Raw genomic sequence first — 27,218 nt, 5'->3', positions numbered from 1 at the left:
TTTACTAAAATTATTGCATTATGATTTATTCACTGTGTATATAATAGATCGAAATTGAAGTACGTAATAAGTATGACTCCTTGTCGCTATATAATATGTAAATATAATCATAAGAACTCAAAATTAAAACTGATATAATAATTTTGTATACTTGATAATACGTTTTTAATGGTATTATAGTAGAAAAAGATATATGTATATATTAATAAATTATTTGTAAAAAAAATTGTCAAATCGCATGGTTATATTTTTCCAAACAAGTGCACGAAATTATAAATCTACAGCTCCTTTCATAACATTTCACAAAACTACAAAGTGAATGAATTTTGTGCTAAAGATTAAGAGCGATTGTATGATGATGAAGAGGAAAATAAATAAGTTGCTTTTTAATTTGTAGTAAATATAACAAATGAAATGGTAACAAAATCAGTATTTTACATTACAGATTAGAGCGATAAAAAATATAGGTAACTGCATATTATTGCAGTTTCAGCACTTGTTCTCGAAAAACGAAACACAATGAAAGCAGCAATAAATAGAGAAATACTGAAAGTGGCTGCTACATAAAACATACAATTTGTATGACTATTTTGGTTAAAAATAATTTTTTTAATGGCATTTGTTTGCTGTTTACCATTTCATCTTTTAGTTATTGATAATAGTTATTTAACTTTCATGTTACGCAAATAACGGAAGACTGATACATACAGGTACATTCTCGTACCAATTAACATAGTAGATTTTAACATATTAATATTAATAAGTTACATAATTACACACGGCATGGCACAACAAAGGGGAAGACACACGGGTACGACAGCCCCGCCGCTCTTGGATTTCGATTTGCTTTTACTTGAAGCTTCGTATTCGTATTTTGCACTTTCCTTTTGCCAACCTCCCTGTAAACAAATGATTTATTATATTATTATTATATATTTGTCAGAATAATACTAACAATTTGTATTGTTTCAATATCTAAAACAGTTGCTATGTCATTGTCCTCACAAATTTTGAGAACTTCAAGGAAATGAGCACACAAATGTATAATAATACAATACCAAAGTTGCTAAATTTATATCCAGAAATTACGTAAACCTTGGAGAGATTACTATAAAGTATTAAAGCACAATCTACTTACCCCAGCTTGTGACATTGCCATACTCGCCTCTTCTTTTTTAGTAAATTCCGCGGATCCAGGAGGATAATAAACCGGAGGTCCGGCAACGTTTTTACTCTTCACTTTGGGTGGTGTATGGGGTATAAAATCAACTTCCTTTTTAACGATAGTTGATTCTTTTGGATGCCTCTTTTCTCGTTTTTCAATGTCCTCTAACACTTCGCGCTAGAAGGTAATAAACATATTAAAAGGTAATTTAATGAGGCTGATAAAGAATGATGTTAGGTTCATTATGTAAGGAATTTATATTTATTATATAATTGCATAATATTATAAAGTTATAGTCAATAAAGCGATTGCAATGATTACGATTATTTATGTCTTATTCTTGTCATTTTTCTTCATAGAATTTGCTCTTAAGTAAGAATTCTTATCATGGTAGCATAATATTTCTTACTATAACTTTGTAATTACTTCCTTTCGTAGAAAAAATGTAGCCTAGCTTGCTGATCAATTTTGAGACAATCAATTATTCATAAACAATACTGTCGGAGATTAAAAAGAGCTTTCCATTCACCTCGGAGTCGGAGAACGATGCCATGAGGTCTTCCAGCTTTTTTACGGTCGTGGTCGTGTTCGAGAATTTATATATCGTCGTGGTAGATTGCGGTGGGGTGGTTTGCGGCGGCGAGGTGTAATAATTAACCGGTGTTCCTGGTTTATCAGGTGTCGGGTATCGTCCGCTGGATGGCGGTCTGCTGGGATAGTGTTCCTCGATCCGATTTATGGTAGTGTGAGTCTCGTTTATCGTGGGTGGCTGATTTTGATAAATAATGGTGGTCCCTGGATGATCTGGTCTGTCACCGGGGTAGCCAGTCGGATAACTACCATCAACCTGGTAGTACTTTTCGTTTCGCATTACGGCTGTTTTACTTTCCTGACTTGGAGAGCCGGGATGGTAAACGATTGTTGTTGGTTGTCCAGTCTGGCCTCCGTGGTGTTCTTCGCGGAAGAATTTCGATTCTTGGTGCAGCGTCGTGGACTTTTTGGAAATATCCACCACTGGTGTTGGACTACCATACCTAATCGGTGTTCCGGATGGAACGTTTTCAGTCACGGTTTGATAGGTGACCGTTTTGTCTGTCGTCGAGTTGCTGCCTTTCGGCAACGTGTACGTTATAGTTTGGTCACCTGGCAGCACAACGGTTCCTGGCACACTCCCACTTGGTAGATACGTTTCAGGCGCCCCTGGTAGCTCGTATGTGTACGTTTTAATGGTAGTTGTGACTTTTGTATTTGGACCTGGTGCCAGATTGATGGGGATCGCTGCTGTTGATGATGGAACTGGTATATACTCCACTGGTTCCGTTTGATAGTCTTCAGTATTCAATTCATGATTAATTATTGAAATATAGCGATTTATCGTAAATCAATTTTGAAAATTTGTTAGAGGTACTCACTCGAAGATTCGTGAACATATTTCACGTCTCTCTGTACACCTGGTAGAGGTGAAGTCTGTTTCGAACGAGATGTACAATTGTCATTGTATACCTAAAATGTGAATAATCTTTGGTTGTATACTTCAGTGATTAGAAGCATTTAAAGTATTTCAAAGAATGGAGCACTCACTAGTTCTCTGTTGACTGTTCTACCAACAGGTTCTGCACCACGATGTAGTGTACTTTCTTCGTAAGTTCTTTCCCGAATATCATCACTATAAAAGGAGATACGGATATTTAGCAAACCATATGAGTTTTCTTCAATACATTAAGACTTCGAAATCCATTAAAATTGGGGTTAAGATTAAGTTCAGTTTATCTTTAGTTTAACATGTTCACAGAGGGAAACAGGTAACTTGACCTTTGCATTTAACTCTGTTCTTTTGAATCTTCGTTTTCTTTGTTTATTTAGTTAAATATCCCTGTACTTGATTATATTATAATAAAGCATTTTGTACGAGCATACGTTGTTGGGTAAGGCGTATCCAATCTTTTATACTGGTGGTTCAATTTGTGTCTATAAGTGTTTATGATCGAAAAATTGCCCCATATTGATCGTATAATTTCTACTTGCGTGATACTTTCTTCACTTTTGCGTTATAAGGACGTACTTAAAGGAGAAATAAGAATTTCTTGGCAATGACCGAGATATTTGCTATATTTTGGAGTGGATACTTACATCAAGGCCGAACTGTTATTGGTCAAAGCATTGTCCGAGGTTGCCCAAGAATCTGTGGAACAAGAAATGGGAATGAATTTTACTATATTTCAAAAATTAAGTAACGAAAATTGATTAGAATTAATGAGATGAAAAATGTATTAATGGAAGGTCTACATTTGTCTACGTTTAAAATAAATCTACGCCTGAAATTCAGGTTTCTGATGAACAGCCGTCACCCGGTGACCCAACGACAATGGTCATCCTTGGGGTCTCAATGTCGCGTGTTCCTTCTTTCCTTCCCACCGCCGTTCACATTTTTCGACTTTTTTATTTTCTCGCTGGAAGTACAGTAGAGGCACGGAGAAATCGGGTCAATCTTCTGTTATACGCAGCCCTAATATGGGTACGCTTGTATGTCGTGTGTTACCGCAAACAACACAGTCATATAAACATCGGTCGCTGCATCACTACCATATACAGAGACGGCCGCCGCGGAAATCTTCTCTGTATAATGGCATTGCCGTGTTACTTCTGATCATGGTTTATTGGAAATACATTAACTTCAATGAGTTATGCAGAAATGAAAATGATGAAATTCAAATTTGTATCTGAATGCAATTGTTGAGATTTAAATTTGCATTAGTTTATATTTACGTTCAAAATCGTATTTGATTACTGAATTTGGATTCATTCTGTTTTACTTTAGCTCTTGTACGTGAGCGTAATCAGAAAGACCGCTATACTTGTGTGTTTTCTAACTGGTGTAGTAAGTTCATACATTTCTTAAAAGTTTTATTTTAGTATATTACAGCTATTCATAGATGTTATAAAAGAACACAGTCTGCTGATTATTTTATCTTTTGAATGAAACATTTACAAATATCGGCTTATGTGAAATTTTTTTCGAAAACTTGGAGAAATTCAGAATTAAATTGTTTGGGCAGTCTGCATATTAGCATGTCCAGATAAGAAAATATGTAGAGTTAGAATATAGTATAAACAGACAATTTTTTATCAATTGTGACATATGTACAATTGGCTTTAACACTGAAACAACCAAAGTAGTTAAAACCAATGGCTTTTAACTTCGCATAAAAATTATTAAAATGTTGTAAGAATGCATTATCTGAGATCATTCGTAGTCTTTATCGCAATGTAAGAATGCAGGAATTAATTACTTTATAAATTTTTATATTTTCGAAAACCTGTCGTTTTTGTGTCGATCTCTTGACGTAGATGTAAGTTCGTCGTCGATCATTCTAATGTTTTAAGAAATCGTTGATTCGTCTAATAACAGTTCCGTTAACGGAATTTGATCGAATAAGAATGAAGTTTCGCGAGAATCCCGTGGTAGGTATTGAACCTTCCTCGTTTTGTCGTTCTCATTGTTAATTAACAGTGTACCTGTAAGGACGTTCCGCGCCTTAAAAGGAGCGACACGAGTGACCAGCTCTCCTTCCTTCCACGATCGCTCAAAACAAGACAGCGCTTGCGCGCGATTCTTCGTGAACACGTTTCAGACTTTACAGAATCACATCGACCATGTTCGGTCGTTGATACAACTTTTTGAAGTTTTTGAATTTAGTAACGAAAAACAGCACATCCGAAACTCTTTTAATGATACAATAATCCTTTAAGTGTACATTATGATGTAAAGGCTGTATCAAAACGGTCTTTTTTAGGACTTTCGTTATGGAAAACTATAACATATACAGTAAACAATGAGTCTGGGGTTTATTAATATACATTTTAATATATAAAAAAAATTGTTTACGTTATTTTCTTTAATATATACTGCCAAAACCAGCAATGGCTGTAACGTTCCAAAAAACGGATGCCGAAACAGTGTACCTAAAATTTCGAGACACACTTATCTCAAATAAAAAAATCAAAATTTTTCTTAAAATTTATAGAGATGGTTATCATATTAAGCACTTTTATTGAAAAATAATGAAAATTCGTTGATTGGCACCTATTTTTGTGAAAGTGTTCCAAATATAGGTAATACTTTCATTAAAAAACGCAAAACTTCTGAATCTGCTTGATACGACAATCATCCCTAGAAGATTTAAGAAAAATTTTGGTGTTTGATTTTAGATGAGTGGATCTCGAGATTTTAGGTGCATCGTTTGGATATCCGTTTTTTTAACGTCACACTCATTGCTGATTTTTGGGGTGTATATTAAATAAAATAACATAAAATTAATTGTTCATACCTTAAAATGAATATTGATAAACACCAGACTCATTGTTTACTCTATGTGCTATACTTTTCTTTTACGAAAATCCTAAAAATGCAGGATTTGTATAACGTTCTTATCAGAATGTACCTTGAAATTATATCCTCGTGATTTACGTTAATTCGCACTTCTGTTGCTTCTATCTGTGTAATAAGCATATCTTAAAACAGCGAAATTCGTAAACAAATTCCATTACGCCTAATTCACGTTACATACCTACATGTACACATATTCAAATTCAAAAGTAAAACTTAATTTAAACAAATAACTGCACCTTCGTCTATAAGTCACTGGACATTTGATTGTTTTGCGAGAAATAGAAATGGAAACAGAAATGCAATTTCACTAAATCATTCTGCTTTTTTTGTAAGATTGAACATACTTCGAACATCTTTCAGAATTACCGAACAGAAATTACAAAATGATAATCAGCTGTAAATTTTGTAACATTACCTATAGTCGACCCAATTTAATGCAATCAAATAATTTTGGCAATGACTTTTAAAAGGACTAAAAAGACGCGTAAAATTTAACAAAGGACTTGTGGAAGTGATTACAGACTGATTTGAGTGGAATTATGGGAGACTTATGTTTAAAAATGCCTGAATGAAATGAACACACTAATTAACCGGATATTTACAACACTGAATATAATTTACATTTTCTCTGTAAAGTACAAGGTTAATAACAATTTGTTTATTTTGTAATTTAAGTAATTTTCTAACTCTAACTATTTCTTATTTTGCAATTAATAGTGTTACATTTAGTAAGTGTCCGATGACTTATCAACGGAAGTGTACATACTTGCTATAACCAACGTCTCTGTAATTGATTCTTCTTTTTTTACGAATATTATATTTAATTATGTACTTTTAAAACATGCGTATTCTAATCTTTACCCGTATACGGCTTTTGATTACAGTGAAATAACTACTTCGTAAACTAAGACATTGTTAATATTTTGGTGGAACCATAAGTTCGTGTATAAATTTCTATATCCACTTCTCTAGATTTAGTGGAATGGTTAAGGAATTTGTATTCTAAATTGCAACGGAGTGATAAAACCATTACTTCTGACATACACTTTGCTTAATTAATAATACTGGGTGAAATAGAAACACTTGAGGGACTAGAAAGTGATTCCCCACTACAACAATGACATATAACATGAAATGTTAAAAAAATATACATACATTTATCTTCACTTGTGTGCTTAAACTTAAATGTAATTAAAAAAACTTACCAACTGGCTTGCCATCGAGGCTCTTGTTGTACTGATACGACACCTGTTTGTAAGCGATCGTTTTGCTCTGACCGGGCTGCACCTGAAACAGAAAAATACTCTGATCAAATACTTCTGAATATTAATGAAAATATATCGTGAAATTGCTGTTCCCTGTTGCAAATCTTTTCATATTATTCAGCCTCGCTGATATCATTTGAATACATTATGTAAGAACGCTATAAATAGTCAATGAGTCCTTTTCATGAATGAATAACATCGAACGAATTACTATTCACGACGACTAAAGCTTGTCTATGTACAGAATGACCGACGAAGTGAGTCGAATTTCTGATTCGAGACAATGTGATAGGATATTTTGTATGAGCTGCTCCCCAAATCGTAGAGCAAATAATTATACGCGCGAAAATAAGTCTAAAATATAAAATAAAGTTTGTTCATATGGACTTCGATTTTTGAGAAAATCGAATTTGAAAATTTATTGATTACAACTGTAATTCAACTTTTTAGTTGTATATATTATTTTGAGTAAGAGCGCATACATGCGTCGAGAAAAATGTTAGCATTGGATAATAAAACTTAAACGAATAATGCAATGATTATATAATTTTAAGCAACACTAATTGTAAGTCAAAGTAGTGACTCAATTATTATGCATTACAAAGATCATTGATATTTCTATGTATTACACGGTGTGTAAAAAATATTCTGCAACAATTATTTTCATGGACAAATTGTTGTTTGCAATGAACGTTCAGTTTTCGAGCAGTCCGCACTCAAAGGATTAAGATTTATAGGACGAACTAAAAGGAATTAATGTGAAGCGAAAGCGTTTGTAGGTCGAGTCCCATGTCCTTCAACCAACTTTACGTATATGTAAATACAAGGTCTGTACCAAAAATAATCGAATGTTTAAAAAAGAAAAAAACATAGACAACATTTAGGGAAAACACGTATCAAATGACTGCACTTCGCTCCTTTGCGGAATGTCTTCGTGAATACACGTCACGACATTTGGAATGTCTTAGATATTTTCATAACGCTTTCCTTTCATGGTTATTTTAAGTCCTGGAAACACAAAATAATGCAATGAACAAAAGCAAACCAGTAACAATCGGTTTAAGGAAGTTTGGGTCCTTACAGGCTGTTTGAATAATATCTTTACAATGATCTACTTGAATGAATTTTTGGTCACCAGTCAAATGTAAGGAACCAACGGTGCATAAACTTTGCGAAATTTTAAATGCTCGGTCAAAATGCGATAAATCGTGGCTTTTGATAACCTCAGCTGATTTTTCAGCAATCGTAACGATGATTTTGGCTAAATTTTGATTACTTCACACATTTTTTCAATGTTTCCTTCGTTGATTCCTGTTCGTTCCCAGACGACCTGGTCGATCACCATTGTTAATGTCTTCTCGACCCACCTCAAATCGTTTGAATTAGTCGTAAAACTGTACACGAAATAAACAATTATCACCATACACTTTTTGCATCATATATTTCGGTAAATGTCTTAATGCCAGCCCTCGTGCTGGCACTTTGGGTGCTATAATTTAGCTTCTAATTATCCAAATTCTATAAAACATTGACACCATATCAATCAAGAATGTCTTTCTCAACGACAAAAATTCGTGTAGACACCGCTACTTATTCTGTCTATTTTTAGAAAGTTTAGTTATTTTTGGAACAGACCTTGTATATTTTGTTAATATTCATGATCATTATTATCACGATGTTCAACTGCCGTGAGTCATACTTAACATTTTCAGGACAATTCTGTCACAACATTATGTATAAACATATTGATATCGCACGAAAATCTACAACGAAATTCCTCTACTCGTGTATAGTTAGATACAGGCTAGCGACTTGCAATTCGTGTACGGCCTAACTATAGTTTCTATGACCGGGTGTATAGTTAGTCGAAAAAGTTCATAATCGCATAAACCTGTACTGAAAGTTGCCAATTAGAAAAAAAAATGGAAACTACAAAAAATATTTAAAATATTCCATAGTTAACAAGTTCTCCTTTAACCAAATAGCAAATTTTAAGAAAAAGAGGACAATTTATTGGTTTTGTAATTAAAGGACAAGTACCCTTCCTCTGGAATGTGGTGCTATAAATCTGACAATCGATATGCTGTATCAATCATTAGAGGACGGAAAACTATGTGCGCACGGGAATCGGGGTAATTGCAACGTTCCCTAGCCCCGTGATCTAACATTCAATGAGAATGTAGATTAGTCACGGGTGTAATTTTCTAAGCATCTCGCGATCGTCCGGATAAACATTCAGCCTCGAGGCCCTTCGCGCGTCTAAGGACAACGCCTATTCTCATTTGCATACGGAATAACAGCTTCGAGGATGAAAAGGAAAATCTAGGAGATATTATTCGCATAGAGTTTACGTCCTAGTTTACCTTTTAGCTGTATACTAGCTTGAAAGCCTGCAGTTTGCGTGCCACGTATTTCATCTACCCCTGCACAAGTATTTATGATCGCTCGTATCGCATAACTTATCATATTTACGATTTTTCAACGAGATACAGTCGCTAAAAAGTTCTATCTATTCTTACGACAAATTAAATTCAAATTTAGTAATTAAAGTCTCTAGTTATATTTAAAATGTAATGTTTCGTAAACACTTAAGAGTTGATTAAAGTTTACCTTTTCACTCGCTCGAATAAGCTTAACAATAAAACTGCCGACAATTAATGTACATATATCTATTTTTATCATATATCTGATTTATATATTAAATAATTTCTTGGCATATAATTACAATAAAATTTCCGAAAAATCTCGCGAAATTTATTGTTATGGCATTTTAACCATTTTTACAAGAGTTTACGTAAACTTAAATCTGTTTTTTTTTTAAATTAAGTTTAGAACTTCAAGAGATTGACCACGTATTATGGCAATATTTTATATTTAAGGAGCAGAAATCAAAATGATTAAAACCATTACGGAAACAGTATCTTTTTCTTCTTTTCTCGTGTGATGTCGTACTTTCTGAATCTACCGTAGCGATATGTAATTCTTTTTACTCGTATTTGGAAAGTATAACTTAGCAATATAACAAAAAACTGTAATTTAAAAATATAAAAAAGTAATCTATCAAAATAATCTCATTATTGAGATTCAAACTGCTTCAATAACAAAGAGATCTTAAAGATCAATGGAAAATATAAAAGGATATGTAATCAGATTCATATCTTTGGTGCTATTATTTTCCCCGTGAGTCTCGTGTACTTTTTAAAATGTCGCAGTAACGTTATGATCTAAAAATGAAAAGTTTACCTTGTTATTTTTATATTATTGCCACGGTTTTACACTATGATTTTATAATCCTTTATAGCAGTATTAAGTACCTATGTGCGTAGGCACTTTAAAGTGCATCACTTAAATGATATCACATAAGAAACCTATGTAGATATCATGAAGTATTAAAGTTCTGTGTACCAAATATGATCCAGAATACGGAACTTCGAGTTTGTAATGTTGTGTGCCTACATGGGAGTACTTCGCGAACCTAAAGAATAAAATTTTGAAAAAACAATAATAAATTTTGAAAAAACAAGAATACATTTTTTTCGCTTGAGGCTTCGTTTTCGAGAAAATGCAGGTGAACATTTATCTAACATGCGTGTATACTTGTTGGCAATAAGTAACAACGGCCTGCAATGAACAGACGTGTTAGTCAAGTCTTATTCTATTGCCCATGTGTCCAACAAAGTTTCAAGTTTAATTATCTGGAAAGCAAAACATCACCCGAAAAATTGTATTCGTTTTTTTTCGACTTATTTTTTCTTATAGTATCACTTACTGTTCTACTGAAATAACCAATAATTGATAAACATATAAGCCACTGCATTCACAGAAAATAATAATTAGGCGAATGAATTATAGAAACTTGAGAATTTTTCCGCATTTTTGAGAGATCACTATTAAGAAAACACGTACATTTAAATTTAATTGTCGTTCTTAATAAAATCTATTTTATTTTGGGATGACTACTTTTTCAACTAATTGTAAGAGTAATTTAATGGACGAAATAAATCGACAGAATGCGTTTTATAGCCCATCGATCGTTTTTATTTGCGAAAGGGAACAACGGCCCATTTAATACGATGATTCAAAGTGATTTTGAAACGTGCATGAGAGTTCTAAGTAACTTGCATACATGACCGAGTTATTTTAGTCCAATGTTAGGTCAGAGACTATAATGTTTATAAACGTACAGATTACACTGGTTTTAACTATAAGAATCATGTCACACTCTTTAGTAATCTTCCAGTCCAAAGTACATATAGGGTGTTTCAATAAAAGTGATAGATTTTGAGTTGAAATAAAAGAAAAGGTATATGAAATATATCTTTAAATCTTTATTTCACTAGAAAGTCTAGTGTTTCACTTTCTTTATTTCACTAGAAAGTCTAGAGTTCACTAGAAAGTCTAGTGTTTGATGGCATTAATTGCGCAACACTTTTCTATAGCAAGGATCCGTTTACTCTAATTTCTGATGACTTCCTTGCATAATTCGGGTTCTGTGTCAAGCATAACTCTACGAATATTGTCATTGAGTTGTTCAATCGTTCATGGATTATATTTATACACTTTCGACGTAACCTAGCCCCAGGAAGAAATCACACGGTGTTAAAACGCATGATTGCAATGATCGGCAAATCTCGAGATTGAACCGATCGAGAAATTTTGCCTTCAAAATAGCCCATGTTTCTTTCGATATGTGAGTCGTAGCGCCATCCTGTTGGAACCAGACATTGTCTAATTTTACACCGAGCCAGTAATTTCAAATGTGTTTATAATTCGACGAATTGTGGCTACAGAAGGTCTGGGTTAGGTGTCTATCTCTCTGGGTAGGATCATGTAGACCGTAAATTCCTCGAAGCGCGGGAAATATAGCTTCAATTGAAAGCAAATTTTGATAGTAAATTCAAATACTACTTCTACTCGTTGCTGGAATTTTGCCAAAGGTTATCGATGCTTTCTGCAAGAATTTTCATGAACACACGCTGAGCAGTTCACAAATGACAGCCGTTCAAAGATTTATCACTCCTATTGAAACACTCTATTGTACAAGTATTTGTAGTACATTTTGTGTGTGTTGAAAAGTCTAGGTGACTCTCACGTAATACGATCTCTTTAACATGCCTGATAAGGAACAAAGTGAACCAATAAAAATAGGTTTCATAAAAATAATTCTTTTCTTCTGTTATATAATAATAATATTTAAGTTTTAATGTATATATGAAAATATGAATATAAAATGCTTATGAAAAAAAGAACTCACGTTCTGTAGTTCCGAATCGATGAATTCTAAACCAGGTATACCACTCGGTGCACCGCTTGGTCCGGTGCTTACGTATTTTTCTGTGGTACTCATAGCCGTTTGACTCGGCGAAATCGGCCTGAAACAGTGTAAACAACTTTTAATTAAAAATTACAATAACAACAGAAGACGATAAATAATTGCTTTAGTACAAATAAGAAAAAATAACGGCTCCTTGCGGTAAATTTAAAAATCCTATTTGATAAATAAATTATTGTTATAACTATGATTTACTTAATAAATATTTTAAGACTAAACACGAGAAACATTGTATCATGATACGCTACGGAAGTATGAGACACCAGAATATAAGAAAGATAGTACTAAATAATTCGGTGATCAAAATTGTAAAATGGATGATAGTGTTGGAACAGTAGCCGTATTAGTTATAGAATAATTTTCATTTCACAGAGAAATAAATTAAGAAATAAGTTCAAATACAACATATATAAAAGGAATCTAGGTAGTTATTAATTATGCATTTACTCAAATAATATTAAACATTCTTGTACAGTCATTGGGTCACTATAAGGCGGCCAATCTAAGAACAATTACATACACAGTCATGTGAAAAATAAAATTCGTGTAATAGTCTATTCTCTATCATTTTTCACAAATCACAGGTATGTACCGACAAATGATTTTTAGTAACGTACACGAAGAATACAACTTCGTATAGTAATAATGATTGGAAGCGTAACTGGACGTTCAATTGTCCTTAGTGAAGTAACAGACTTAAAAAAAGTAATAAAAGCAGATTTTTTGCGACGAAAGATATTTTTAGGACCTGCTTACCTGACTTCAGAAACCACCTTGGTTGGATTTGCAGCCACGCGATACTCCACTTGGGGTGACAGCGCTCTGCCTCCTCGACTTGGGGTGGCACTTCTTGATACACTTGTTTGCAGGTCTTCTAGAAGTGCATCTGCAATTGTTAAACAGAACGTCTCGCACTGTTCCTTTTTCTTTTGTTGAATCATTATGCGAATTGTAGGTTTACTAAGCGAAATTAAGCTTAAAAATGAAGGTGCTCCTAAAAGATCTTCAATTTTTAGCTAGTCAATTGTTGTTCATTCAAGGTGACCCTTTTAGATCCACTCAGCAGAATAATGCACATGAGTTTCGCACATTCTTTTATCAACATTTATACATCATTGCTATTTTAACAGATTGGCAATATTTCAGTCAATGTTTTCAGTATATTTTTATATCAACTAATAAACTTACATTGTGTCCTTGGAGGGTTATCAGTAGCAAACAATATAACAACAGAAAACATTTTCTAGTCAGTGAAATTAATCTGGATCTTAAGGGGTTAAGGATAGACCAATGAAATTTTGTTTGGGCTGCTGTTACTTAAGGAAGAAGAATATATTCAGTAAAATATGGAGTTATCTGAAGGTCTATGATTCAGAGCGGCGTTTCATTCTCAAGAACGGATCAAGCAAGTACGATTTTGCCCAGCACACAATGGACCAATAAGAGCTCGATCATGTGACGAGTCAAGCCACCAATTGTTGTTATAACGGGGTCCATCCTTAACTTAAATGAACAATATTTATATTGTGTGCATCAGTATTCAGTAAACAGTATAAAAGTAAAATATAATGAAAAGTCGTGAAAAAGGAGAATCGAATTTTTTATATAATCAATGATGATTCGTGATCGATAAGATAATTCGTGATGATGGAAGCGTTATAAATTGTTAAATTTTGGTTAATGTCAATAGCAATTAAAATAAAATGAATTTTGTTTAGGGTTAGTATGTTGTTTATGAAACACTAATTGAACATACTTTTCGTTATTTTACCTATTAATCGCAATAAATTGTAATTTATTATCGGAACTATTTTTTGTAATTTTAAGGGATTAGTAGATTTATGATAGGCACTGTACATTATAGAGAGTATAAAATTATAGAAAGGTTTACAAAGCATTACGAATATCTTGAATACGTATAATAAGAGTACAAATTGATTTAAAGTTATAATGTAGTTGGCATCTAAAAATACTAGTGTAACAGGTATCATTAAGTACTCTTTAATATAAGATTATTGGTGTCGTTAGTTACGTGCTGTATTAAATATAATTTATGCGTCATTCGAATTGCTTGCGTATAATTATGCAATTTTTCAAAGTTATTGTTAGTACGAGACAGTTAATTATATTTAATTACTACTCGTATGATATAGTATACTACACGTATTTTATTTTTACCTTTTTTCATCATGCTTTATACAGTATTTTCTATATATATACTTCTATTTACTTTAAAACAATTACTCCTAATTAATTTTTTAAATAATTGCAAAATAATTGTTCAAAAAATGAAGGTTACGTACATACGCGTTTAATACATTGTAATTCGAGTAGTTATTTCGAAACCAGTCGAATTAACAAACTTATAGAATGGAGTTTACACAGTCTCCAACTGTGTTACTTTCTGTTTTATTTTAAGAATTCAGCCGAGCGTAATGTTAAGAATACTTTCAAGAAGCAACTCAAATTTACGTATCTTCAATATCAATGAAGCAAATCAATTTCTGAAAATTTCGAAGCCTTTTAATAAAATTCACGGAATTCCATTTTGTTTACCATTAAATCGTATTCATTCCATAAATTTTTATACGTTTCGTAATATTGAAAAATAGAGCGGGAAATCGTGCAGATTAGGCAATGTTTGTGCAATGATTAATATTCTTCGTGGACGGAATGACGCGGGGATAGGGTTATACTTCGACTGGCACATTTAAAGGTTTACCTAAGTTGTTTTCGAGGCTGTTGGCCGTGGTTGCAACCTGGCTCTGGCCAGATATAGGACTGCCATGACTCACGATCTTTCTGCTGGTGCGAGTTGTCGTTCTCTCCCTCACCGCCGCTGACATTGCGTTCTGCTTAGTTCCCTGCCTCACGAGACCTGACGAATAGTTCCAAAAAATTAGATATCGCTCCTCTGAGAACTGATTATTAATTATTCCTCGAAGGAGACTTAAAATTCAAATCACGGTAATTGTGCAGTTTAGCGGCTTTTCTCAATTTCAGCTAGTTTGCTGCGATTTTTTTTAAATAGCTTCATTTTATCACTAAAACAAAAAATCAGGTGGGGGAGGTCGAAAAAGTAATGTAGTTCCGGAGATATTTGCAAAAAGCTGCTGCTACTACAACATTGGCTCTTGCCTATACGTGTACACTATTTCACTACGGTTTTTTAAATAGCATCATTTTATCACTAAAACAAAAAATCAAGCGGAAAAAATCGAATAAGTAATCCACATTTATTATTTTTGTTCAAAACAGCGTGGGACATTATTCGGAGTTATACACTCAACACTGATTCCAATAACCTTTGGATATATTATAGAACTCGACATTTTGAACAACTTTTTCCGGTACACGTTAGCACCGATTGGGCTTAGTTTTCGAGATATTTATAGCCAAAAATTGAGAATAGTCGCTAAACTGCACAATTACTCGCATCACGTTTCAATTCTAATAATTCGTGACAGATCAACGTATCTGGGCACGTGCAAGGTTAAGGAATTCTTTCAGAGAACATACATTTTCCTATAAAATGAGTATCAAAACAGGATGATACAATTTTGAAATATTCAGTAAGAAACGTTTTTATAAAATACGGTATTAGTATTTTCCAACGATTACAATTTTACTGTTTGCAGCGTAATAAAAACGCTTGTAACAGCATCTTTCTTTTGTTTTTCAGTCTCAGGTTTACGGAAATCCTATCTGTCAAAAGATTTTCATAGCTGGTCATGCTAGCGAATCGCATCACGAAAATAAGTGCAGCCTAGATGAATCTTGTTTGGGCACAAAGCTTTGGTTCTTATGTAAGCGATCATGACCAGTACGTGCCGTCAATGTTTTCGGCGTGGTGAAGTATTTTTTTTTTCTTCGGAGTGACTTTTAACTTGAATCCTATTGTTACACCGTCGTCCGGACGTCGGACGTAACAGTGGTCCTATTTATAGATGCTGAACGTTTATAAATATGGCAGATTGGAAGAGATCGAGAAACTGGATCTAGAGGCGTGGTGCAGGGACTTTCGCGGTGAATACCTAAAGCCGGTTTATCGGCCGCGCGCTCAAGTCACTTGTGGGCTAAAGCGGTGGCATTTCGAATTAAGTGGGCGCGTGTACTGCCGGGGCCCGTTCTTGATAGTAACTTACGAACGAAAATTTATTTCCACTTCGACGTTCTTAGATACGCTGGCCTACACGACATTGCACGTCGTAATAAAACAATATTACGCCTTGTGTGTTTGAATAAACATTCCTTTTCACAGAACTTGCTCGAGATATTCGATTTTTCTATTATTCCTTATTAGTGTTCCTTTATTCGTTGTTACAAAAGATATTAAACTTGCAGTTAGCGATCGCGGTGAGTCATAGATTCGTATTTTATATTTTAACACTGGAACGACTAGCTTTCAACACAGAGTTGTAGAATATTCCATATTTAATTTTATAATTTATTAATACGTCTAATTTATAATAGAATAAGTGTAGTATAACACAAAATATAGAATCTCTGTTCGTAAAAATAATTAATTTCATCTTTATGATTTTAGTAACGATAAAACAAATTACCTACTATTCGTCCATTTGACGGGTTTGATGCTTCCAGTGTTAAAAAGTGTTAATTGTGTTATGTTGAAATGAGGTTTCTAGCCCTCGAGAACAAAGAATCTTATCATTTCGTGTACAGAATTACTTAAATAATAAGCGAAAGGCAGAAAACTGATTGATATTTATATTCTATAAATATGAAAAAAAATAGGTAAAGAAACAGGTTTCATGTTTACAATTTTTATTTAAACAAAATTATTAGTCATCTGGAATTCTATTAATATCTGACGCAGATCTGCTGGGGCTTCTAAAAGCTTCAATCTGATATTTTTGAAATTTTAAGGTTGAGAGTTAACATGAGTAAGAAGTTAAATGGAGTGAATTAAAGATGGCGTGTGCTATCTTTGTCGCGGCGTTTCCTCGGGAAATGGTAAACGGCCGTGTTATTCCGGCGGAGACTTCGATGCGAATGGGGCAAAGGGGCCAAGGAGGCCTTCCGAGAACCGTCCGCGGAGGAGACACGCACTCGTATGATCACCACTAAACCTTGAAACGCGTATCCGGACCGTTTCTAGAATTTGTATTCCCCCAACAAGTCTGATAAAAATTTTCTGCCCGAACCAGTCCGTGCGCGTACTCTCGAAAACTTCGAATATTTCTGTTCCACACGAGCCCTTCCAACTGTTTGAATGAATAGAGATTCTTCAGTTCTAATTTAACTAATTGTTTCATCGTATAAAATTTGTTTTTTGTTAATATTTTTATAGCTCAATTTGTTATTAGTCCTTTAAAATGTTGACCACCACTGTATCGATAACACTATACTTGTTCCTCTTAGAACTATAAAATTTTATAGTTATGTACCTCAGCCAAATTTATTTTATTACCACGTGCAACCAAGAATGTATTAGGTCATCCCTGAAATTCGCATCCTATTGTCTGCAGATGGTTCGTTGCGTTTTCTAAGGCCATCAGATGGTTTTATATTTTAACGTGCAATCATGATAAACGTATTAATTTCGATATTATAATAAAATGAATTAATAAAATTGAAAGAAGAAGTAACAATGAAAGGTTTAAAGCTATTCTTCATCGATATAACGCTAAATTATATGTCCCATAAGTGGATAAAATATTTTTAACTGTCGTCATTATAAGAAAATGCATGAAATAATATTTAAATAATAAACCATAATGACAAGAGGGACTATCATATTTCTTCTTAAAACTATAAAGTACGTATTAAATATTAAACTGAATATCTGTTTACTATAACAGCTGATTTAGTAACGCGTTACATTAAACTTTAAACGAATTTAGTTAGTCAAAGTAAGTATAAATTTTGTATAACATTCTAGTAAACGCTGAATTTTTATAACTGATTCTCCCAATTTAAGACTTATTATTCAACGATGTTTTCACTCGTTGCCTTTGTGCTAAGCAGTAGTTCTTGCCAGAAATTGGACTGATGTTTACGTACAATTTAAACTTATAATTTCGACGTTTCAGGTTATATAACACACCAAAAATGAATTCCTTCAAATTATTTATTTAATAATTTTAAACAAAGTTCAACCAATCATATTCGAAAAATACATAATATTAGGTGAGTGCAACAGTTTTTAAGAAATCTTAGACAAATTATTTCATAATGACGGATTCCATTGTTCAACAAATTTTAATTCTTCTCCTAAGTTTTAACCATTAATAGGTGTTTCTCATAGATCTTTATGAGCTAGATACGAATCTGTCAACCGTTTTTTCCCAGCACGTCCAGTTTTTGAAAAAATCAATTTAAACAAAAGTTGTAAATTTTCAATTTTGGAGGTGTGTTGTGTATTTACAATGATAGTTATTCACTTGCTTTTGGCACGAAATAATTATTTGGACTCTCTCGAACAAAGTGATGTAAATTGTTATTTGAAAAAGAACTAATGGAATATTTATTGGTGTTTATTGTTCAGAATAATGTACTGGGTTTTCAGATTTATTCTCTCATTAAACAAGACTGTAATTACTATCATCATTTGGTACTCAATTTTTGCGAAGTAATCCTTGCTTGAATGCTGTTAGCCAGACGTAGCTGACTAATTAGGGGTCGTTCACCTCTCAGTAGTGATGGGACATTATTAAGCCACTAATCTATCATCATAAAATAATTTATATCTAATAATTTTATGAATTCATTTTACACTCTTCAAGTCTCTTGAATGCGTATTTAAAAGATTACGCGTAGTTTACTCTCTAATAAAGGTAAATGACGATAAGCACATTATATATACAAATTATAACGTAAATTAAGTTTATATCAAGTCTTATTCAACACGATGTGATAATATTTTATAAATTAACAATAGGACTTTTTGTACCTCTTCTTATGAACTTTAAGGGATGATTTCATACCCTAAACATGAAAACGGGCTAATATAAAAAAAAAAGGTATTTGTTATTTTTCAATCCTCTAAAACATATGTGAAAGCCAATGCAATCAGAAAAAACCCTTCCTTGTTAGTAACTAGTTTTGTTTAAAAAGTTTTAATAACTGATGTTTCCCGCGCTTACGCTATTGTGACTACTTACGCGATATGACCTCTCGTGTCAGATCGTTAACAAAGTGGTAGTGACATTGTGCATCGTTGTTCGAGGCTATCGTGCGAATCAAAACGATGATGACCGCGGTTGATCTGATTCTAAATGCGGTTGCACAAACGCTGTGTTTGAAAATTAATTTGTAACGTGTTAAACATAATAATCTGGTTGCTAATTTTATGCACTTAAAACATTTTTGGTTCTATAAGCCACATTGTGTTAAGAGTTGGAATTAAATTTAATAGTGTTCTCCTTGTATTTTTAACAAATAACAGGAGTTTCGATTTATCATCTGAGTTCATAAATTAGTCTGTAAGAATGCGTAACAGTTTGCAATTGAATAATAACAATTACTAATTTTATTTTAGTATATCATTTGAAAACTCGAATTTAAGGACAATGATATGTGATGGTCCCCATTTATAACGTTCGCGTCCTATAGCCAGGTTACTGGTCACTCGTCGACGAACAGAGTTACCGAACCATTTATACAGCGAATACGTTATTACAACAATGTTGGGCGTTCTTCGAATAAAAATTTAGTTGTTGTTCTATTACAGTATCGGACAAAAGTAGTTTGGAGTAACAAATAAAAAGATAACGAAAAAATTCGACTTGTTCATTATTCGCTAATAACAAATAACTCAATTAATTGTTATTCGTGGATAACGACTGTATCCATGTAGTATTCGTTATTTTTAAATTTTTTTTACCAGTTTTGACGTTCTGTACTCCGAAGATTAAACCGGAAGAAATTCGGTTGATGACTCACTTCCTACTCGATTGCATTTCAAATATAAACAATTGATAAACATCGGTACGACATTTCGCAAGTAAGTATTGTATATAAACAAACTAACATATTTTTTACGGTGACTGCATTCGAAAATGCAAGAAAGAAAACTTCAAGGACTTGTGAATGAAATAACCGAATGTGAATGCAACACGCGATCGAAGCGATTGTGAGAGGTAGTTAATCAGGCATTGACAGGAGGACATTAGTAACATGTGTTAATTACGTCACGCGTCTCTGTATTTGTGCACAGACAAACTGAGGTATTTATTCTTTCATGATTATCAAAAGACTCATCGAAACCATTATTCGAATTAAAAATAATCACTCTGTGTAATTATTATGTAGGTAATTGTACCTAAAATGATAGATTTCTTAACGGCAGTTTCTAGTATTTAGCACGGACATAATTTACTGGAGTCTAATTAATAAGACTTTTTGTATCAATGATTATTAATCTTATTTACCAATAAGTTAAAGTACATTTCTGTGTTGAATTTTTATGTAAAATTTATACCTCTAATAATAAGTAAAAGTACCGTATGAGTCGATTGAAGTCAATAAAGTATTAAGTTTTAAGACTTAGTGTTATTAACTCACAGTGCACTCTACTCGTTCCAAGATTCTATCTAACCTAACTAACATAATATAATGAATTATGTTAAACACTAAAGTTAATTAAGGTCGTGAATCAATCACAATTGGCTGATTCCTCCAAGTACAGTTTGGGGGCGTAAATAAACTGGTTATAACGATACATGGAAGTTTCTTCTAAAAATTTCTTCAGAAAGATGGTAGCTAAAAATCTTTATGAATAGTCATGAATATTAATGTGAATGTAACACTTGTGTTTCAATGAAAAACATGTATGGAGTCCATTTAATTTTACTTTGTCTAATATAAACCGTATTCGTATAAAGCCAAAGTGATTATATTTAAATATTAGGTGTACCCATAAGTAAGCCACTATATTTTGTCAAATTCAATACTTATTTCCGAGCAAATCAGAAGCTTATATTGTTCCAATGGTATATGGCTTAATTCTTCAATCTTCGCCGCCATTTTGAAACAAGAAAGGGCTACAAAGGTGTTTACAATTTAAACTGTATTGTTATTAGTTTCTTAAAAACAAATAGTGGATAACTTATTGGTACACTTAATATATAACAGATATTTTTAAGTAGGAAGATTCGTTTTTTCCTGAACAATGCAGTCTCGGTTCTTAATAAGCAAACCGTGTGTTAAAACGTGACTTACATAGATCTTCGATCCCAGAAAATTGGGAAGGAAGGAAAGCTCAGCTTGCGTAAATTTAACAGGGACATTTGACATCGCGTGGGTGGTAATGGTCCGGCCAACTGGCGCCTAGAGTTTCATTCGGTTCTTTTTTTCCCCCACTCACTTCTGACGTACCGCTCTTTGTTTAACTCGCGTAAATATAACCAAGCAACTTTAACGAAAGCGAAGAAGAAGCGTGGATCTTCTTGCCAAGAAATACTCGATCATTAATTGCATTTCAGTACCGCGATAAGTTCCACTTTGCCGTAATATCATTTCTTAATTTCACTTTCATTTAATGTATTTTATTTTTTAAGAATTTACGTCTATCTATTAATTCTGTGATAATTATAATCATTATTAATTGTCAGGACTGACAAATAGTACAACATAAAAAAGGAACATTATGAAGAAACAAAATTTTTGATGATACTAATGTGCAATTTATCATAAACGATTCCAATTTGGTCAAACATTTTTGAGAAAATAAATTTATACTGCTAATATTGAAATATTTTAATTATTAAATTGCGGAGTTTTATAAAAAATGACATTTTCTAAAGTAATTCATAAAGACCTGAGCAAATGTAGGAATTTCTTCCTTCGTCTAATTGTAAGTATCTTATTGGATTCAGAATAAAATAAAAAATTCGATGAAAGTTTTGTCTTATATTATATTTGACAGAACCCTATAAACTACAAATGCATGAAAGCAGCAGTCATTTCATTATAGTTGTAAATAGAATTATACTATATGTTGTGTGTAAAATGATTCTATTACATAAACGATATCTCCTAAGCACATGTTTGTCAAATTAGTTGAATTACATACGAACAAAAAAAGAGTATATAGGACTTCATATATTTTTGTAGAGCATTGCAGATATTAATTAATAGTAGAATCCGACATAGTTTTAGCTAAAAAGTTAACAAAAGTGTGAAGATTTAATGTGCCACTTTTAAAACGAATTATTTGTTTAATTTTCTTTTTATAAAAATATTTCCTTGGTCTACAAACACTTTGGTCATACAAATATTTGTGTCAATGAACTCGCATTTAACCTTATCCTTATTAGTGCAATGGGACCGTTTCCATTGTTCAATAGTTCATAGATCATTCTATGTATACAGAATAACCCATTAAAAACAAATTATTCCACAATCTACTCTTAAATTGATATTATAGTAACGTATGTCAGAAAAGACAGTCAATCAGTAGAAGCACTTGTTTACCAATATTGATAATATATATTCTTTTTTAACGAAATGACATGCCTCTTATTTTTTAATGATATTTCAATCAGATACTCGGCAAATACATTGATATCTTTATTTAATAATTTCATTTCATTCTCTCATAAAATATTTCACGTTTCGTATACTATATGTTCCTCATTGTCAGTTGAAGGATAGGTACATACGACGATTTACATATTTTAACATATTATAGCATGTATAAACAAATGTAGTAGACAATTTTGTAAAAATTAAGAGTATTAATTGTGAAACTTAAAAGCTAGAAATATTGATTTAATATTAAATTATTCCTGCTATTTAGTTTAAAATTACAAATACGTCTATCACATTCAAGTTACGTTATTATTTTCGCTGAAAAGAATTTATTTCCAATTGTTGTGTTGGTCTTAGTGTCAATGTCAATTGAGCTGGTCATTTACCAATGAGATTAACACTGACTGTCACAGTGATAAAGGCCGTATGTAGCCAGATACACGTTATTTCGATTTTTAAGTCATAAATCGTCGAATATATATGCGTTTAGTTAATAGAGGCTGTTGGTCTTGTTTTAAATTATACGGCGATATTAATTTTACGGAAAAATTTTGTAACGGTAATTGAACTAATGCAGCCTCTGCAATGTATGTGTCACCCATATTTGAGCGACGTGACAGTCAAAGTGTTAACTCTACAAAAATTACTAAAGAAATTAATTATAAAAAGTTAAGCAGTAATCAACTGCTTTGGCCCTAAAATTTGAAAAAGTTCAAAAAGTGGGATTAGTCACTTCGGCCTGTGAACAGCTCAAATGTCATTTTAAGATTGAAAAATGAATCCCAGTTGAAGAAATACTACAATAATTGATATTGGTAGCATCAAGCTTTCCGTGGCATACATTTGGCAACAGCATCAGAATACAAGATACTAAGGTAGTCTGCTTCTGTGGTCCACCCTATATATCACTAAACTCTGCTGCTCGCGAGATCATGATCCGAACGGTCCTTGAAGCACACCTTACATGGATAAACCATCCACGAAGACGGAAAGTGGGATATGACCTTCCGCCCATCTACCGTGAACGATCGTCTGCTCACTGGGTTACGTATGCGACAAGGAACGTGAATCGGCCGCGTCTCTTGACCATCTCCGTAACTGACAGTTCTCTGTATAGCACCACAGACTGACAACTTAATTAAACAGAAGAGTGTTTTAAATTGTAAGCAAATTCTGTTTAGACTTCGACTCTTCTTAGACGTAACTGAAGTTAATGATTTGTTAAAATTAATAAATTGGGTTATTTAAGGTTGTGGTTGCAACCACCCGTTCAGATTATTGGGTTTTCAATTTTGGGCTGCTGCAAAAAAAAGTTGCTAATCAATGCTTTGCACCGTTTTCTAGTTTTTTAGATTATTCGCAGTTTAATAACGTTCGAGACAAAATAAAATTTCTCCTTGTTTATATATTTCAACATCATTGAAGACTGTTGGAAGGAATTCTATGTTACTTTGCCTGTAAGTAGGTATATTGTATGTATTGTATGTATTTAGAAGAGTGGTCGGATTGACAAGTAGCCTGTTTATATGGTATTACAACTCTTACAAAAGAACAGAAGGCGGTAATTATCTTTAAAAAGTAAAATTCAAAATATCTCAGTTGCTACTGTGTTTACGAAAAGACTATTACGAATCTAATTTTAAAACGATTTTTTTTCGTAGCATTTGTTCTTATAAACACAACAATTAACCTTGTATAGGAGTATTATATTTATTGAACAATACCTCAGAGAATAAATAAATTAAATCGTCGAGTTTGGTTATTTATGTCGACAAGGTTTATAAATCATTAAAAGGCTTTTGTAAGGAATTGTTTCTTGTATTCATAAATTAGCACTGTTTCTTTACATTGAATGTTTGAGCAGTTTTGACTCCAGTTTGATGCCAGGTGTTTGATTATTGGCAAAACGAAAATGTATAAGTGCTGTTTGCTTGAAAATTCTTGCGTAACCGGATTACTAATTCTCTGAGTTTTACTTTTTCAACGATAATACAATGAACGTAGAAAATTTTTGAACGAAATCAGCATTGTGAACGGAAACTTTGAAAACAACGTTCGTGCGCGAAGAAAATACACTCTGAGTCACGCTCGTAAAATAAACGCGGCGCATATTTAACATTCGGGATTCACGGTGTTCATTTTTGTGCCTGGCCGAATCGAATGAGCCGTTTATTTTGAAACTGGTACCAAACTACTATTTTTTTGTTTCTAGGCGTTATTTTATTAGAAGATGTAGTCTTATATAAGAATAAATAATCTTCTGTATCAAATGTATGCATTCACTAACAAAGTCAAGAAGAAAAATCATGTTATATTTCGACATCATTTGTATAAGATTATGTCTTCACAATAATATTAAAATAGGTCATCAGTAGCATTTAAAATTCTTGATATACAAATATAATATTACCATGTAATTATTTGATGATTAATATTTACTGTCTACTGGTTTTGAATATTTATATTAGTCGAGAATTAGAACTTCATCAATGTTACTTATATCTTGATTTTAATTTAGTGAAACAGTGCTTTTTACAAAAATATTAATGTTATTTATTAAAATTTTTCTACTTCCAACTTGAATATTAATGATCAAATCTAAATGTACAATCAAAATTTTTAATTTAAAGGTAGGTCTATAATTAGAAACTAACACTCCATTCAAAATAAACGGCTGCAGCACGGATTGACGTTTTTGTCTGTCTCGTGTGAGACGGGATGCGTTAACCAGTGACATACATACGTAATATAACGACTGCTACTGTGCGTGCAGCCTCTCAAAGATGCCGAGAGTCTTTTTTAATGCAGCGAGATTAATTGCTGCACCGCTAGTATGTTGGCCACTGCATTCGTGGTAATTCAATGGAAGCTGGTCTCCGCTAAGATCAACAGACGTCTGCTGATCTTGCATACTGATTTTCATATTTACATTATTATAATTTTATTCCGGCGAAATTTTCATTTCTGTAGATACTTATACTATAAATTACTAATTTTTGTTTACATAGAGCGAAATCTGTGAATTTTCTTCTGACAATGTATCAATGAAACATGAAATGTTACTAGAATTTTCGAAGAGACTTTTAAACGTATTAAATAATGCAGACGGAAGTGCAGCTACTTTTGTCGGTTCTCAACACGTTTCACATGATTTGAAATTGTAAATTTCTGATTCTATTTTAGAAGTGGAATACAGTAATTCATTACCAGAGAATATACGTATTAAATTTCTTCTTGTATCTTCTCCTGTTTATTTATTTTGCCTTTCTGCCAAAAGATTGGCTTCTGTATTTGCCATAAATTTCATATTTGAACATCGAGTAAATACAGACCTGCTTCAATTTCTTTACATATTTGTTACGTATTTTTTTCATTACTCTATAGAATTATTTACAATTCCAAATGACGAGACGTCTCCTCAAACAGAAGATATACCTTCAGCTTGAGCGACTTTCTCTTTCGCTTCACTTTCAGTTCATTCAACAAACTCTTAACAAAATGAACAATTGTAAATCTATTCGTTTCAGACATGGGTAACTTCCATCGCATGTGTCAAATTTGTTGGCAAACAAAATTGATTAAAAAATAAGAATACAGATAAATCATAATAATATAATAAGTATTTGAGTAAGAAATGTAGTGTTAACATCAAACTGTTCCAGACCGAAATAAATTGAAAAAAGAAGGAACAAAGGCTAGTACGTGAATCAATCTAGTATTTCGTACGGTTGAAAGACTCACCTCGCGAGAAAGGGTAATCCGATATGTTCACGATTACGCACCGTTCGCCTTTTCGTTTTCGTTTCGCCGGCAATTTTCGCGCGTCGAACGGATCGTCCGATTAATTGATCGAAAATACTGCGCACGTGACACCGTACAGTGTCTGTCCAACACTGGCTCGATCCACTTGGCGAATCGCTCGGAACGCAACACTAGCGGGGGCGCATGCGCAGACCGGTCCCTCCGAGTCAGGTGCTCGATTCGTCGATCACGTCAATTTCAAAGGAACCGAGAAACCGCGTGGGACGAATTTGAATCGATGTAACCATTCATAGATTTCCCGGTGGAATGGAATTATTTTTTTTTTTGCCATTCTTAACGTCCATTTCTATACCAGCTGGATAAACTTCGAACTGCGGCTTTTATACGTTTCGACTGGAAACAAATTTGCGAAAAGCGATAAAATAGAAGCTTTAATTGAGTTTTATGTAGTTTATATTCGATTTTCAATTTGACAGAACTCCTCGTCAAGAAAATAAATTTATTTATTGATTCTGTTTGTAAGTTGATCTTAAACAAATACATTTGCATAAGTATCTAACGGTATAGTGATTATATTCTATGTAAAGCGAATGTTACGTTGCTTATATCACAGATGTTTATGCGAATTTCCTTCTGTATAAAGTAGGTTATAAAATTTAGAATCAGAATGAATGTATTTCTTTGATGAGAAGATAAATGAGCTTAGCAGTAGTATACAAATTATGTTAATATATCGTCACTCTAGTTCTTAATTGTTCTATCTCCACTAGTTTGTAAACTGAGAAACCTGAGTTTTAAAATTACGAAGTT

The 27,218-nt window shown here is 32.9% G+C and overlaps 1 protein-coding gene across 1 annotated transcript; it reads right to left on the bottom strand.

The window, feature by feature from the left end:
* Positions 1–560: 560 nt before the first annotated feature.
* Positions 561–26,526, bottom strand: LOC107190440 (myb-like protein U). The gene is made up of 11 exons (XM_015579238.1): positions 26,388–26,526; positions 14,875–15,030; positions 12,909–13,038; positions 12,075–12,192; positions 6,761–6,842; positions 3,296–3,347; positions 2,747–2,831; positions 2,578–2,668; positions 1,695–2,494; positions 1,139–1,342; positions 561–899 (listed from the first exon to the last, which is right to left on the bottom strand). The coding sequence occupies exons 2-11, from the start codon at positions 14,996–14,998 to the stop codon at positions 765–767; spliced, it is 1,821 nt and encodes a 606-aa protein (XP_015434724.1). The 5' UTR covers positions 14,999–15,030; positions 26,388–26,526; the 3' UTR covers positions 561–764.
* Positions 26,527–27,218: the final 692 nt, after the last annotated feature.

This window comes from Dufourea novaeangliae, unplaced genomic scaffold, assembly GCF_001272555.1.
Source record: "Dufourea novaeangliae isolate 0120121106 unplaced genomic scaffold, ASM127255v1 scaffold199, whole genome shotgun sequence".
Taxonomy (NCBI): domain Eukaryota; kingdom Metazoa; phylum Arthropoda; class Insecta; order Hymenoptera; family Halictidae; genus Dufourea; species Dufourea novaeangliae.
The sequence above is the reverse complement of the archived record's forward strand: the minus strand, read 5'-3'. Positions and strand labels throughout refer to the sequence as shown.

Coding starts and splice junctions, on each gene's coding strand:
- LOC107190440 (XM_015579238.1), bottom strand. CDS start 14,998: ATGTCAGCGGCGGTGAGGGAGAGAACGACAACTCGCACCAGCAGAAAG. Junction 6,843..12,074: donor TCGATTCGGAACTACAGAAC/GTGAGTTCTTTT, acceptor TTTCTGTTTCAG/GTGCAGCCCGGTCAGAGCAA. Junction 2,669..2,746: donor GAACAGTCAACAGAGAACTA/GTGAGTGCTCCA, acceptor TTCACATTTTAG/GTATACAATGACAATTGTAC.